The sequence below is a fragment of the Miniopterus natalensis genome, chromosome 9, assembly GCF_054644295.1.
Source record: "Miniopterus natalensis isolate mMinNat1 chromosome 9, mMinNat1.hap1, whole genome shotgun sequence".
NCBI classification, from domain to species: domain Eukaryota; kingdom Metazoa; phylum Chordata; class Mammalia; order Chiroptera; family Miniopteridae; genus Miniopterus; species Miniopterus natalensis.
In genome coordinates this window covers 57,460,954-57,473,648 of record NC_142089.1, presented here as the reverse complement: position 1 = coordinate 57,473,648, position 12,695 = coordinate 57,460,954, and the positions used below count along the sequence as shown (strand labels likewise).

Below are 12,695 nucleotides of genomic sequence, written 5' to 3'. Positions count from 1 at the left end.
TAAGGGAACTTTAGGACAGCATGAAGCAAAACAACATTTGCATCATAGGGGTAGCAGCGGGGGAGGAAAGTGAGCAAGGGATAGAGAACCTCGTGGAGTAAATATGAAAACTTCCCTAAGCTGGTAAAGGAGAAAGCCACACAAGTTCAGGAAGCACAGAGGGTTCCAAACAAGGAGAACCCACAGAGACCCACTCCACGACACATCATAATTAAAATGGCAAATGTTAAGGACAAAGAGAGAGTATTAAGGGCTGCAAGAGAGAGACCAGCGGTGAACTACAAGGGAACCCCCATAAGGTTGACAGCAGATTTCTTAACAGAAACACTTTAGGCCAGAAGGGAGTGGCATGAAGTTCTCCAAGTAATGAAAAGCAAGAACCTGCAACCAAGACTGCTTTATCCAGCAAGGCTGTCATTTAAAATTGAAGGTGAAATAAAGAGCTTCCCAGATATAAGAAGGCTAAAGGAGTTCAGTACCACCAAACGAGAATTGCAAGAAGTGCTAAAAGGACTGCTTTAAGAAGAAGAAGAAATATTGAGAGGTACATCGGCTTAAAGGGGAAAAATGGCATTAAATAAGTATATATCAATAGTAAATGGATTAAATGCTCCAATCAAAAGACATAGGGTAGCTGAATGGATTCAGAAAACAGGACCCATGCATATGTTGCCTACAAGAGACCCACCTGAGAGCAAAAGATTCACACAGGCTGAAACTGAAGAGATGGAAAAAATATTCCATGTAAATGGAAATGAAAATATTTGGAGTAGCAATACTTATTTTTGACAAAATAGACTTCAAAATAAAGACCATAACGAGACAAAGAAGGTCACTACATAATACTAAAGGGATCCATCCAACAGGAGGAAATAACCCTTATAAACATATATGTACCCAATATAGGGCACCTAAATATATAAAAAATTCCTTGGGTGACTTTATGGGGGAGATCGACAGCACACAATCATAGTGGGGGACTTTAACACTCCACTGTCATCATTGGACAGATCAAGAAGACAAAAAACAGGGAAACACAAACCTTAAATGACACACCAGATCTAATGGATTTAATAGACATTTACAGAACATTTAATCCCAAAGCAGCAGAATATACATTCTTCACAAGTGCACATGGAACATTCTCAAAAACAGACCACATGTTAGGGCACAAAACAAGTCTGCGAATTCAAGAAGAATGAAATCATATCAAGCATCTTCTCAGATCACAATGGCATGAAACTAGAAATCGACCAGTATAAAAAAAAACACTCAGAAATACTCAAACACATGGAGGCTAAATAGCATGTTATTAAACAGTGAATAGGTTACCAGTGAGATCAAGGAAGAAATCAAAAACTTCCTGGAAAAAAATTAAACAGACAACAACCCCAAATCTATGGGACACAGTGAAAGCAGTCCTGAGAGGAAAGTTCAAAGCAGTGCAGGCCTACCTAAAGAAACAAGAAAAAGCTCTACTAAACCATCTAACACAACAACTGGAAGAATTAGAAAGAGAACAGCAAGAAAAGCCCTGAGGAAATGGAAGGAAGGAAATGATAAAGATCAGAGCAGAAATTAATGATGTAGAGACTAAAAAGACAATACAAAAGATCAGTGAAACCAAGAGCTGGTTCTTTGAAAAGATAAGATTGATGAACCTTTAGCCAGACTCACCAAGAAACAGAGAGGACAAAAATAAAATCAGAAATGAAAGAGGTGATATAACAGCTGACCCAACAGAAATACAAAGGATCGTAAGAAAATACTATGAGCAACTGTATCCAACAAACTGGACAACCTGGGTATAATGGACAAATTCTTAGAAACATACAATCTTCCAAAGCTAAATCAGGAAGAATCAGAAAACCTCAATAAGCCAATAACAACTAATGAAATTGAAACTGTAATCAAAAAACTCCCAGCAAACAAAAGTTCTGGACTAGATGGATTTACCGGCGAGTTTTACCAAACATTCAAAGAAGAATTAACACCTGTTCTCAAACTATTCCAGAAAATTCAAGAGGAGGGAAAACTCTCAAGCTCTTTTTATGAGGCCAGCATCACCCTAATCCCAAAACTAGATAGACACACTACAAAGAAAGAAAATTACAGGCCAATATTCCTGATGAACATAGATGCTAAAGTCTTCAACAATACTGAAAACTAGATCCAGCAATACATGTAGCTTCTGCACAGCAAAAGAAGTCAGCCTCAACATACAAAGGAATCCCATGGTATGGGAGAACGTATTTGTCAAGGATGCATCTGATAAGGGGCTAATTTCCAAAGTGTACGAAAAACTCATACAAGTCAATGAAAGGAAGACAGACAATCCAAATAAAAAATGGGCAAAGGACCTGAATTGTGACCTCTTGGTTCAGAGGTCAATGCTCAACCATTGAGCCACGCCAGCTGGACACTTGTTTAATGTTTTATTGATTTATTTAGTATTTTATGAATTACTTATTTAACTTAAATTGGTTTTAGCTCATAATTGATACTAGTTTGAGGAGAAAAGATGGCTAAATACGTAATTACAATAAAATGCGATTAGTATTGCGATAATCTGTGTTCCTAGATGGCCACACTGTCTTTTTTATTTATTAATATATCAGCACTTAGGACAGTGCTTTACTCATAGTAAGCATTTAATAAAGATGTATTGAATGACTGAATGGAAATACGGCAGGGCCTCCCAGAGCACCGTATCATTTAAACTAAAACTTGAAGGAACTGTTGATGATTTACCTAGATAAAAAGTTGGGGAAGAACTGTTGTTAGCAGAAGAAATACAGTGGTACCTTTGGTTTCTAATGTAATCCATTCCAGAAGACCATTGGAGTTCTGAAACGTTGGAAAACCAAGGGATCAACAGCCAACAGCTAGGCCTCAGGATCTTGCACCCAGCTGAAGCAGTGCGGCATGTTCTACTTCTGAGGCGTGTTCGAAAACCGAAGCATTTACTTCGAGTTGATGGCGTTTGTAAACCGAAATGTTCGTCAATGGAGATGTTCGAAAACCGAGGTACCACTGTAGTACGTGGAAAGGGCCAGAGGTAAGAGAAAGGGAAGATCGGTGAAACTAAAAGAAATGTATGTTTTGAATATAGAGTTAGTTCTGCATGGAGTGAGCATGCAGGTAGTGGCTAGTGTTAAAAGATAAGACAGAGAGTAAGACTTGATCTATTTTATTGAGGGTTTTATAAACCACTTTAAGGAGTTTGGGTTAGCTGAGTAATGAGACACCACTGAAAGAGTTTAAGTGTGAGGAAGTGATGTAATCAGGTCTGTGTTTTAGAAAATGTCCCTAATTAAAATGTAGAATGCATTGGTGGAGAAACTAAATTGAATTGAGTGTGACCAGTTTGTACGGGCAGGATGCTGGCCTGACGACTTTAGAGTGGTGGTAGTTAAGGATAAAAATATATGAATGGATATGAGAGAGATTTAGACAACAGGATAGGTCAGCTTTGGAGATTAGTTATAATGGAATTGGGGACAGGAGAGTAAAAAAGGAGTTAAGGATGCTATCCATGTTCCTGTCCTGGGAACTAGTTCTATATTCACAGATAGGATGTACTGAGTTTGACATAGCTCAAGACAGCTAAGAAGAAATTTCAGATAGCAGTTAGACACAAGAGACCTGTAACTTAAGAGTTATGAGAGTCATCAACATTAAATCTTCATAATATCTTGCAGATTTATTTTTTGTTCAGATATCTGTGTAAGATATTACAAAATATCTTTTATATGTTAAATATTCAGTTGACCTAAAGATTGTTGAAAATGACTTGCTCCATCTATATTTATAGCTGGTGTGTTTTTATTAGAGATTCTGTCCTCTGCTTATTCTTAATGAAATAAGATTTAATACCATTAATTTTAATTAATCATACTGCTGATGGCAACAGTCTTACCAAAGATGCTTGAATAGCTAAGGGCTTATTAAATGTGTTGTCTTGGATTTTCATTAATACTGTCTGATACTTAGTAGCTAAATATGAATTCTGATACTGTTTGATAATGCAGACATTTTCCAGCCTGAGTAACAAAGTTTAGGTTAAAATAGTCCTGAAGTCTTTTGTTTTGTTAATCCTCACCCAAGGATATTTCTTTCATTGATTTTTTTTTTTTTAGAGAGCATGGAATGGGGGGGAGGAGAGAGAGAAACATTGATGTAAGAGAGAGACATTGGTTGGCTGCCTCTCGTATGCTTCCTGACTAGTGCGAGGGATTGAGCTTGGAACCCGTGCATGGGTTTGGTGCATGGACAGTGCTCTAACCACTTAACCACACTGACCAGGGCAAAGTAGTCCTGAAGCCTAGGTTAATCACGATTCCGATTCAGCAAGTCATTAGGATAAAAGGTATATGTTACAGTAGGACATTGCCTACCTTGTTCGCTGTTGTATACAGTCATCATCTAGAGCAGTTCACAGGTATTCAAGCATTTGTTGAATAATCATTCAGTATTTACATATAATGTTTAATATTTAATCAAAATTTTTGTTTAGTGAAATGATAGCAGTGGCAGACAAGTTAGTCCTTTCAACTTAAAGGATTATACTTTTAGTCTATCAATATTTCCTCCCTTTAAGTTACCCTATAATCATTCGTATTTGTACTGCCTACCTTCTCTATATTTCCTTCCCAACAAACAGACATATTTCACTTCCTAATAAGAAACATTTTTAATGGAATTATTAAAACATCTAATAAAAACATAATCACTTTGGATATTTTGTGTGTTCTGACATCACCATGTCTAAACTGGATTGATTAGTCGCCTCTACTCTCAAAACCTATTCTTGCTAGTACTCCATTATTTTGTTATCAAGATCAAAATCCCTCTGTATAGTTACACTGCTTATTTTCTGTCATAAAGATTCAGTCAGTTACTAGGTCTTTCATTTTGTCAACATAGTGTATATTTATCTTTTCCATTCTCAGTGCTATTTTGTTTACTCCATTGCATTCATCTGTGAATGATATGTCTTTGCTCACTTCATTTTATTTGTGTAAGGATATTTAATTCAACTTTTTAGGAGGTGCCCAATTATATTATTATTCACTTGCTCAAAAAACATTAACAACTCTTTAACAGATAAATTTTAATTCTTACATCTTATAATCAAGAGCTTCCAGATTTATGTTCCAAACAGTTTTAACAGTTTCATCTCCTACTATTTTTTCAAGAAACATTTGCTGCAGCCTAATTGATTATCATTCCTTTTTTTAAAAATTCTGACACTTTCACCTTTACTCATATCTTTCTCACCAGTCTCATCCTCAGTTTATCTATACAATTGAAATTTAACCATCCAAGAAAGTTCAGCTCAAATCTTGCCTGTCTTGAGGTGACATAGTCCCTAGGAAGTCATTTTCTCTCTACATCTTCTACAGTGATTATAAACTGAACCACCTGTTGGTTGAATGACTTAAAAGAGTGAGAAGATAGTAACATTAAATGTTAACTCCTACAGCACCCTCTGTAGTTGACAGGCTCTTACGTTATTTCGACTGAAAACTAAAACTGTTGTAACCTTAGATACTTTTAAACAAAAGTTTAGTGTTTACTTTTTCTACACTTGACAAGCAGATATTTTTTGCCCGATTGATTTAAAACCAAAACCATGATAAACCCAGATTTATTTTATTTAACATTTATAATAGTGCATACTATATTCCAAGCTTTGTTGTAAGTCCTTTATATAAGTATCTTCTCAATCCTCAGTTTTCAGATAAGGAAACTGAGATACAATGAGTTTAGTTGACCTACCAGTTCTGAGTTAGGATTTGGATCAGGTAGTCTAGCTTCAGAATCTGTAGTCTTAAAGACTGATAGTATTGCCTCTCATTAGAGCTGTAAAATAATTTAGCTATGAAGAGAAGTCATACAGGAAAAAAGCTATCAAATATATAGTCTTGCATTATTAAGGTTTTCATTTCTTCTTCACCTTCAGGCTATTTTGGAGCAAAGCTAGATACTTTATTGGTCCTCTCCTGACTCTCAGTGGTAATTTTAAAAAAACTTAATATTGATATACTTCATACTTAGAAAAAGTTTAAAATAAGCTTGCCTGTGTCTACCAAAACCTTTCCTAGAATTTGATAGGATTGATTTGGGAAGAATGAGTCTTCTAATCTATATATATACCTCTCCATTTATTTACATCTTTGATTTCTTTCATCAGCATTTATAATTTCACCATACACATGTTTTACATGTTTCACTAAGTTTATACCTGAGATTTTGTTTTCTTTGGGTTGATTATAAATAGCATTGTGATTTTAATTTCAGATTTTATATGTTCATTGTGAGTATATAAAAATGTAATTGATTTTTTTCTTTGAGATAAAATTCACCTAAAATAAACTATCAATTTTAAGGTATAAAATTCGGTGGCCTTTAAGATTTGCGATATTGTGCAACCATCATCTCTAACTAGTTCCAAAATATCTCATCATTCCAAAGGCGGAGACCCCTGTACCCATTAATCAGGCACTCCTCATTCCTTCCTCCTCCCAGCTCCTGGCAATTGCTAATCTGGATATCTTTCTGTTTATTTGAATTTATATGCATATATGCACAACACAAGAACATGGACAATGGTGGGGAGAGGGACTGGGGAGGGAGATGCGACGGAGTGGAATGGGTCATTGGGGAGAAAAAGGGACATTTGTAATATTTAAAAAAATAAAATCTACATTTAAAAAAAAAAATTCTTTCAGTAATATATTGTAGTTTCTAGTGCACAAATCTTTCATCTCCTTGGTTAACTTCATTCCTAAGCATGTTACTCTTTTTGATGCTATTATAAATGAAATTGTTTTCTTATAACAGTTTGGTTTTTTTTTTGGTATTTTGAGTTTTCTGTATAAGGTCATGTTGTCTGAATAGAGATAATTTTATTTTTTCCTTTTTAATTTGAATGCTTTTATTTTGTTTTCTTGCCTAATTCCTGTTGCTGGGACTTCCAGTACTATGTTGAATTGAAGTAGTAAGAGCAGATTGCCTTGTTTTGTTCCTGATTTAGAGGAAAAGCTTTCAGTCTTTCACTGTTGAGTATGAGTTTAGCTGTGTGCTTTTCATAAATGGGTTTTATTATGTTGAGGCCATTTCCTTTTATTCTTGATTTATTGAGGTGTTTTTAAAAAAAATCCTGAAATGTTATTGGATTTTGTCAAATGTGTTTCCTGCCTCAGTTGATGATCATGTTATTTTTGTCCATTTGTTAATGTGGTGTATTACATTGGTTGATTTTAATGTGCTAAACTATCCTTACATTTTGGGAATAAATCCCACTAGATCATGGTATAGTAATCCACTTAACATGCTGTTGAAGTCAGTTTGCTAGTATTTTGTTGAGGATTTTTACATCAGTATTCATCAGAGGTATTGGTCTCTAGTTTTCTTATGTTTTTTTTCTGGCTTTAGTATCAGTAGTGCAGGTCTCAATGAATGAGGTGGGATATGTTTCCTCCTCCTTAATTTTTTGAGGGTTTCAAGAGAATTCTCCAGTGAAGCTGTCAGTCCTGGGAAGGTTTTCTTTTTTGGGAGGGTTTTGATTACTGCTTCAATCTCTTTACTAGTTATGTTTGTTCATACTTTTTTATTGCTTCATGAGTCAAACTTTATTGGTTGTATGTTGCTAGGAATTTATCTTTTTCTCCTTGGTTATTCAGTTTCTTTGGTGTGCAGTTGTTTATAGCATTCTCATAATCCTCCATTTCTATGGCATTGTTTGCAATGTCTCCTTTCATTTCTGATTTAGTCATTTGAGTTTTTTCGTTATTTTCTTAATCTAGCTAAAGACTTGCTAATTTTGTTGACCTTCTCACTGTTTTTTTTTTTTCTTTCTAATTTTTTGTTCACTAATTTGTTTATCTCTGCTCTAATCCTTACTATATCCTTCCTTCTCCTAACTTTGGGTTTGGTGTTCTTTTCTAATTTCTAGAGGTATAAACTTAGGTTGTTGATTTAAGAATTTTCTCATTTTTTAAAAGTAAGTATTATTAGCTATCTACTTCCATCACTGCTTTTATTGTATCTCACAAATTTTGGTATGTTGTGTTTTCATTTTCATATGTCTCAGGTATTTTCTAATTTCCCCTTTTTTCTTTTTTGCCCCTTTGTTTAATTTCCACATATTTGTGTATTTTTCAATTTTCTTTATGCTGTTGATTTCTAGTTTTTCCCCATTGTGATCAGAAAAGTTATTTCTGTCATTTCAGTCTTCTTGAAATTGTTACAGCTTGTTTTGTGGCCTAACATGTAGTCTATACTGGAAAATTTTTATATGCACCTGTGAAGAATATATATTCTGCCATTGTTGGGTAGGTTATTCTGTATATGCCTGTTAGATCCAATTGGTCTATAGTGTTCAAGGCCTCTATTTTCTTACTGGTAAAATGGTTCTATCCATAACTGTTTTCTTTTGTGCTTAATAGATATTTTTGTTCATCACTTTGATTTCCTTCTCATTTCCTTTTGTGCTAATTTTCCAGTTATTTTCTTGTGTTTACCTCGGTGATTACAATTAGTATCTTAAGCTTATATATAATAAGCTAGTTTGATTGAACACCAACTATGTTTCAATAGTGTAGAATGTCCTTATACAGTTTCATGCCTCCTTTGTTTTGTTACCGGTGCACGTTACATTCTTATACAATAATACTGTTTTTTATACTTAACTATGATGTTTGTTTCCTTTACTTGCCTGCATTGTTTTTATTTCCTTTTATGTCTTTGAGTTACTATCTAGTATTTTTATTGCAGCCTGAAGGAATTCCTTTAACATTTCTTGTGGTGCAGTTCTAATAGTGGTTAACTTTCTCAGCTTTTGTTTATTTGGGACTGTCTTAATTCCACCTTCATTTTTGAAGGATACTTTTTCTGGGTATAGAATTCTTGGTTGCCAACTTTTTTTTTTCTTTTAAATATATCTTTATTGATTTCAGAGAGAGGAAAGGAGAGGGAGAGAGAGAGATAGAAACATCAATGATGAGAGAGTCATTGATCGAGCCCACAGCCCGGGCATGTGCCCTGACCAGGAATCAAACCCTGATCGCCTGGATCCTAGGCTGATGCTCAACCGCTGAGCCACGCCCAGCCGGGCGCCACCTTTTTTCTTTTAGCAGTTTTATAACTATGTGAATGCCTTCATGGTTTCTGGTGAGACCTCCATGGTTTCTGGTGAGAAATTAGCTTTTAATATTATTAAGGGTCTCTGTTGTATTCGGTAGGTTGCTTCTGTACTTCTGCTGTTATTATTTATTCTTTGTCTTTGGGTTTCAACAGTTTTATATTAATGTGACTTAATCTTTATTTCTGCATTTATCCTCCTTGGAGTTTGTTGAGTTTCTTTAATGTTTAGATTTATGTCTTTTTTTAAATCAAATTTTGGATGTTTATGGCAATTATATTTTGAAATATTTTTTCTGCCTCTTGCTCTTTCGACTCATTATAAATATACTGGTACACTTGATGGTGTCTATAGGTCTCTTAGGTCGTGTTTATTTTTCTTAATTTTTGTGGGTTTTTTACTCTTCAGACTGCATAATTTCAATTGACCTACTTTCATGTTCACTGTTTCTTCTGCTTGCTCAAATATACTTTTAAAACCCACTAGTGAGTTTTTCATTTTAATTATTGATATTTCTTATATTGAGACATTATTCACCTGGTTTCCTTTAGTTCTTTCACTGTGATTTCTATTATTTCTAAGTATATAGTAACACTCAATTTAAAGGCTTTATGTAATAATTTCCATGTCTGTGCTTCTTCAGGGACAATTTCCATTGATTCCCCTCCCCTCCCATGAATAGGACATACCTCCTTCCTTCTTTGCATGCCTTGTAACTTTTTTTCTTGAAAAACTGGATCTTTTGAATATTATAATGTGGCATCTCTGGAGAACCCTCTCCTTAGGGTTTCTTGTTACTTGCTTTGATTTGTAGTTGTGACATTTCTAAATTTTTTAAAACTATATTTTTGTCATCTGTCTTTGAAGTCTTTGTTCTTTTCGTTGTGGTCACCTAGCAGTTCGACGGAAATTTTTTTAAATGCCTGGGGAGAAGACTAAAGGAAGGGAGTGAGGAAGGGAGGAAAGAAGGATAAGAGAGGAGAGGAAAGAAAAGAAAAAAGTTTAAGGGAAAAAAATACCATTCCATGCATTGCAAATTGACTTTTTGGTTGGGCCCTCCTTCACTTCTTAGCCAGGTTACTTACAACTCTGCCTTAGCCTTTTCTTTCTGCTTGCGTTGAGTCTAAAAATTAGTCAGAGGTGGAAGCTAAGGATATTTTTTCTAGTCTTTTCTGAGCAGGCCCTAGGTCATGGGCAGGAATTTCTAGACTTTCTATTCTATACACAAGCTTTTCAAAGCCTTCATTCACCAAAGTACCCCTTTTCCCAGCTTTTCCTCCCAATCTTTCTAACATCCTCTGCTTCACTGCTTTTTTGTCCTGAGACAGGCATGTATGTGCATTTTGTCAGTCCTTCATTGAACCCCCAGACAGGTCAAAACAAGGTCAGCACTGCTCTCTCTGGAACCAGGTCCTCATTAACAAGAATGTTGGCCGATGTCTTTTTTACTTTTGTTGTACTGTACAGGGGGTTAGAGCTCAAGTTAAAATGCCACAAGGCTTTTGTATCATTTTTAAGTGGCTTTTTTCTTGATTTAGCATTTTCTTGGTGCTGTAAACCTTTTTACTGTTCTCTAGAGTTTGGACAAAGTTGCTTCTGAGATTTTTTGCTCTTTATTCCAGTTTTCTTTGGAGGGACAGATTCTTTTAGTTTCCCTACTATATTTGTCAGTTTTCCAGAGACACAGAACCAGTAGATTGTGTATGTATGGAATGATATTTATTTTAACGAATTGACTCATGTAAAACGGAGGCTGTCAAGTCCAAAGACAGTGTGAGCTGGCAGGCTGGAGACCCAGAGAAGAGCTGATGCTGGATTTCAAGTCCAAAGGCTGTCAGGCTGAAGACATAGAAAAGATGTTGGAGTTCATGTTTGAAGGCCATTTGCTGCAGATTCCTTCTTGTTCAGGGGAGGTCAGTCTTTTGTTCTATTCAAGTTTTCAACTGATTATATGAGGCCGACACATTATGAAGGGCATTCTTTGGAATTTTCCAGTGAAATCATCTTGGCCTAGATATTTCCTTTTTTGGGAGTTTTACAATTCTAAAATTTAGTGTTCTGGGCCATAAAAGATTAATTTCATATTAAGGGAGTTGTGCTCAGTTGTGTTTTTCAAGATATTGGGCCACTTTATCCAAATTGTTAATTTATGTCTAGTTGTCTGTTTCATTATTAAATTGGTAGTTTTTATTTTTGTCAGTCTTGCTAGAAGCTTATTTTACTTTTTCCAAGCTTTTTAAGTGATTTTTTTTCACTGTTATTCTGTTTTCAATTTTATTTATTCTACTCGTATTTATTTACTCCTTTCTCCTTGCTTTTGGTGTATTTTGCCATTCTTTTTCTATTGTTATGCAGTGTTTCTCTTCTCAAATGTAACATTTCATGCTATAAATTTCCCTGTCAGCATTGTTTTAGCTGTATTCCTCATATTTTAATAAGTTATATTTTCATTTTTATTAAGGCCTCTTGTGGGCTTTTTTTGAGATTTTACAAGGCATGGATTATTTAGAAGTGTGTCAATTTTCAGTTGATAGAAATTTTCATGTTTTTTTTTTTCCTGTTGATTTATAATTTATTTCATTATGGTCAGAGAACATACTCTTTATCAAACTGAAAGATTACCATTCTTTTCAGTTTGTTCAGGTTTGTTTTACTGCTGTGGATATTGTCCATCTTCATAAGTATTTATTTCATGGGCACTTGAAAAGTGTTTTCCTCTGTTGCCGGGGGGAGTGTTCCGTAAATGTCAATTAGATTTTATTGGTAGATTGGGTTCAGATTTTTTAATATTCTTGCTTATGTTCTGTCTAGTAGTTGTATCAGTTGCTGAGAGAAGTGTGTTAAAAGTCTCCAACTATAGTTGTGGAATCACCTGTTTTTCAGCTATATCAGTATTTGATAGTATATTTTGTAGTTCTCTTGTTTGGTATGTACACATTTAGGATCATTATGTCTTTCTGGTGGGTTGATTCTCCTATCATTATTTAATGTCCCTCTTAGTTGCTATTAATTTTCTTTTTTCTGAAGTCTACTTTACCAGAAATTAATATAACCGGCCACTCTTGGACTCTTTTTAAAATTAATAGTATGTACTTTTTTCATACTTTTATTTTTATCCCATCATTGAATTTGAAGTGCCTTGTAAGCTGCATTTAGTTGAGTTGTGTTTTTTCTCCACTCCGCTGTTTTCTTTTTTTGATTGATATATTTAGACCAAATACATTGAAAATAATTTTTGATATGTTTCCTCTGGTTGTCATTCTTCTGTATTTCTTTTTTTGCCTTCTTGTAGGTCACTTTAAGGATTACATTATTATTTGTGGGTAGGTGTGTTTTTTTAGTGTATATCTCTAATTTTTAACATATCACCTGAGTATATGTTTGTTTGTTTTTTAAATTAATTTGAGAGAGAGAGAGAAAGGGAGGGAGAGGGAGAGACAGGGAGAGAGAAACATTAATCAGTTGCCTCCTTCCTATACATACCCTGACCAGGAATTTAACCCACAACATTTTGGTTTATGAGAAAACTCTTCAACCAACTGAGCCA

General features: G+C 34.7%; 1 protein-coding gene across 6 annotated transcripts in view; it reads left to right on the top strand.

Annotated features, from left to right (window-relative positions):
* Positions 1-12,695, top strand: part of ZNF644 (zinc finger protein 644) — an 88,621-nt gene that overhangs the window by 28,626 nt on the left and 47,300 nt on the right. For 4 of the 6 annotated variants that reach the window (XR_001602026.2, XM_087820579.1, XM_087820581.1 and 1 more), the window contains one exon: positions 2,833-3,058. The exons of the other annotated variants lie outside the window; for them this stretch is intronic. Coding sequence is in view for 3 of the 4 variants with exons in the window: in XM_087820579.1 (XP_087676705.1) it covers positions 2,996-3,058 (63 nt within the window). In the remaining variant the exon portion in view is untranslated. The remainder of the gene's footprint in view (positions 1-2,832; positions 3,059-12,695) is intronic. 6 annotated transcript variants of the gene reach the window in all.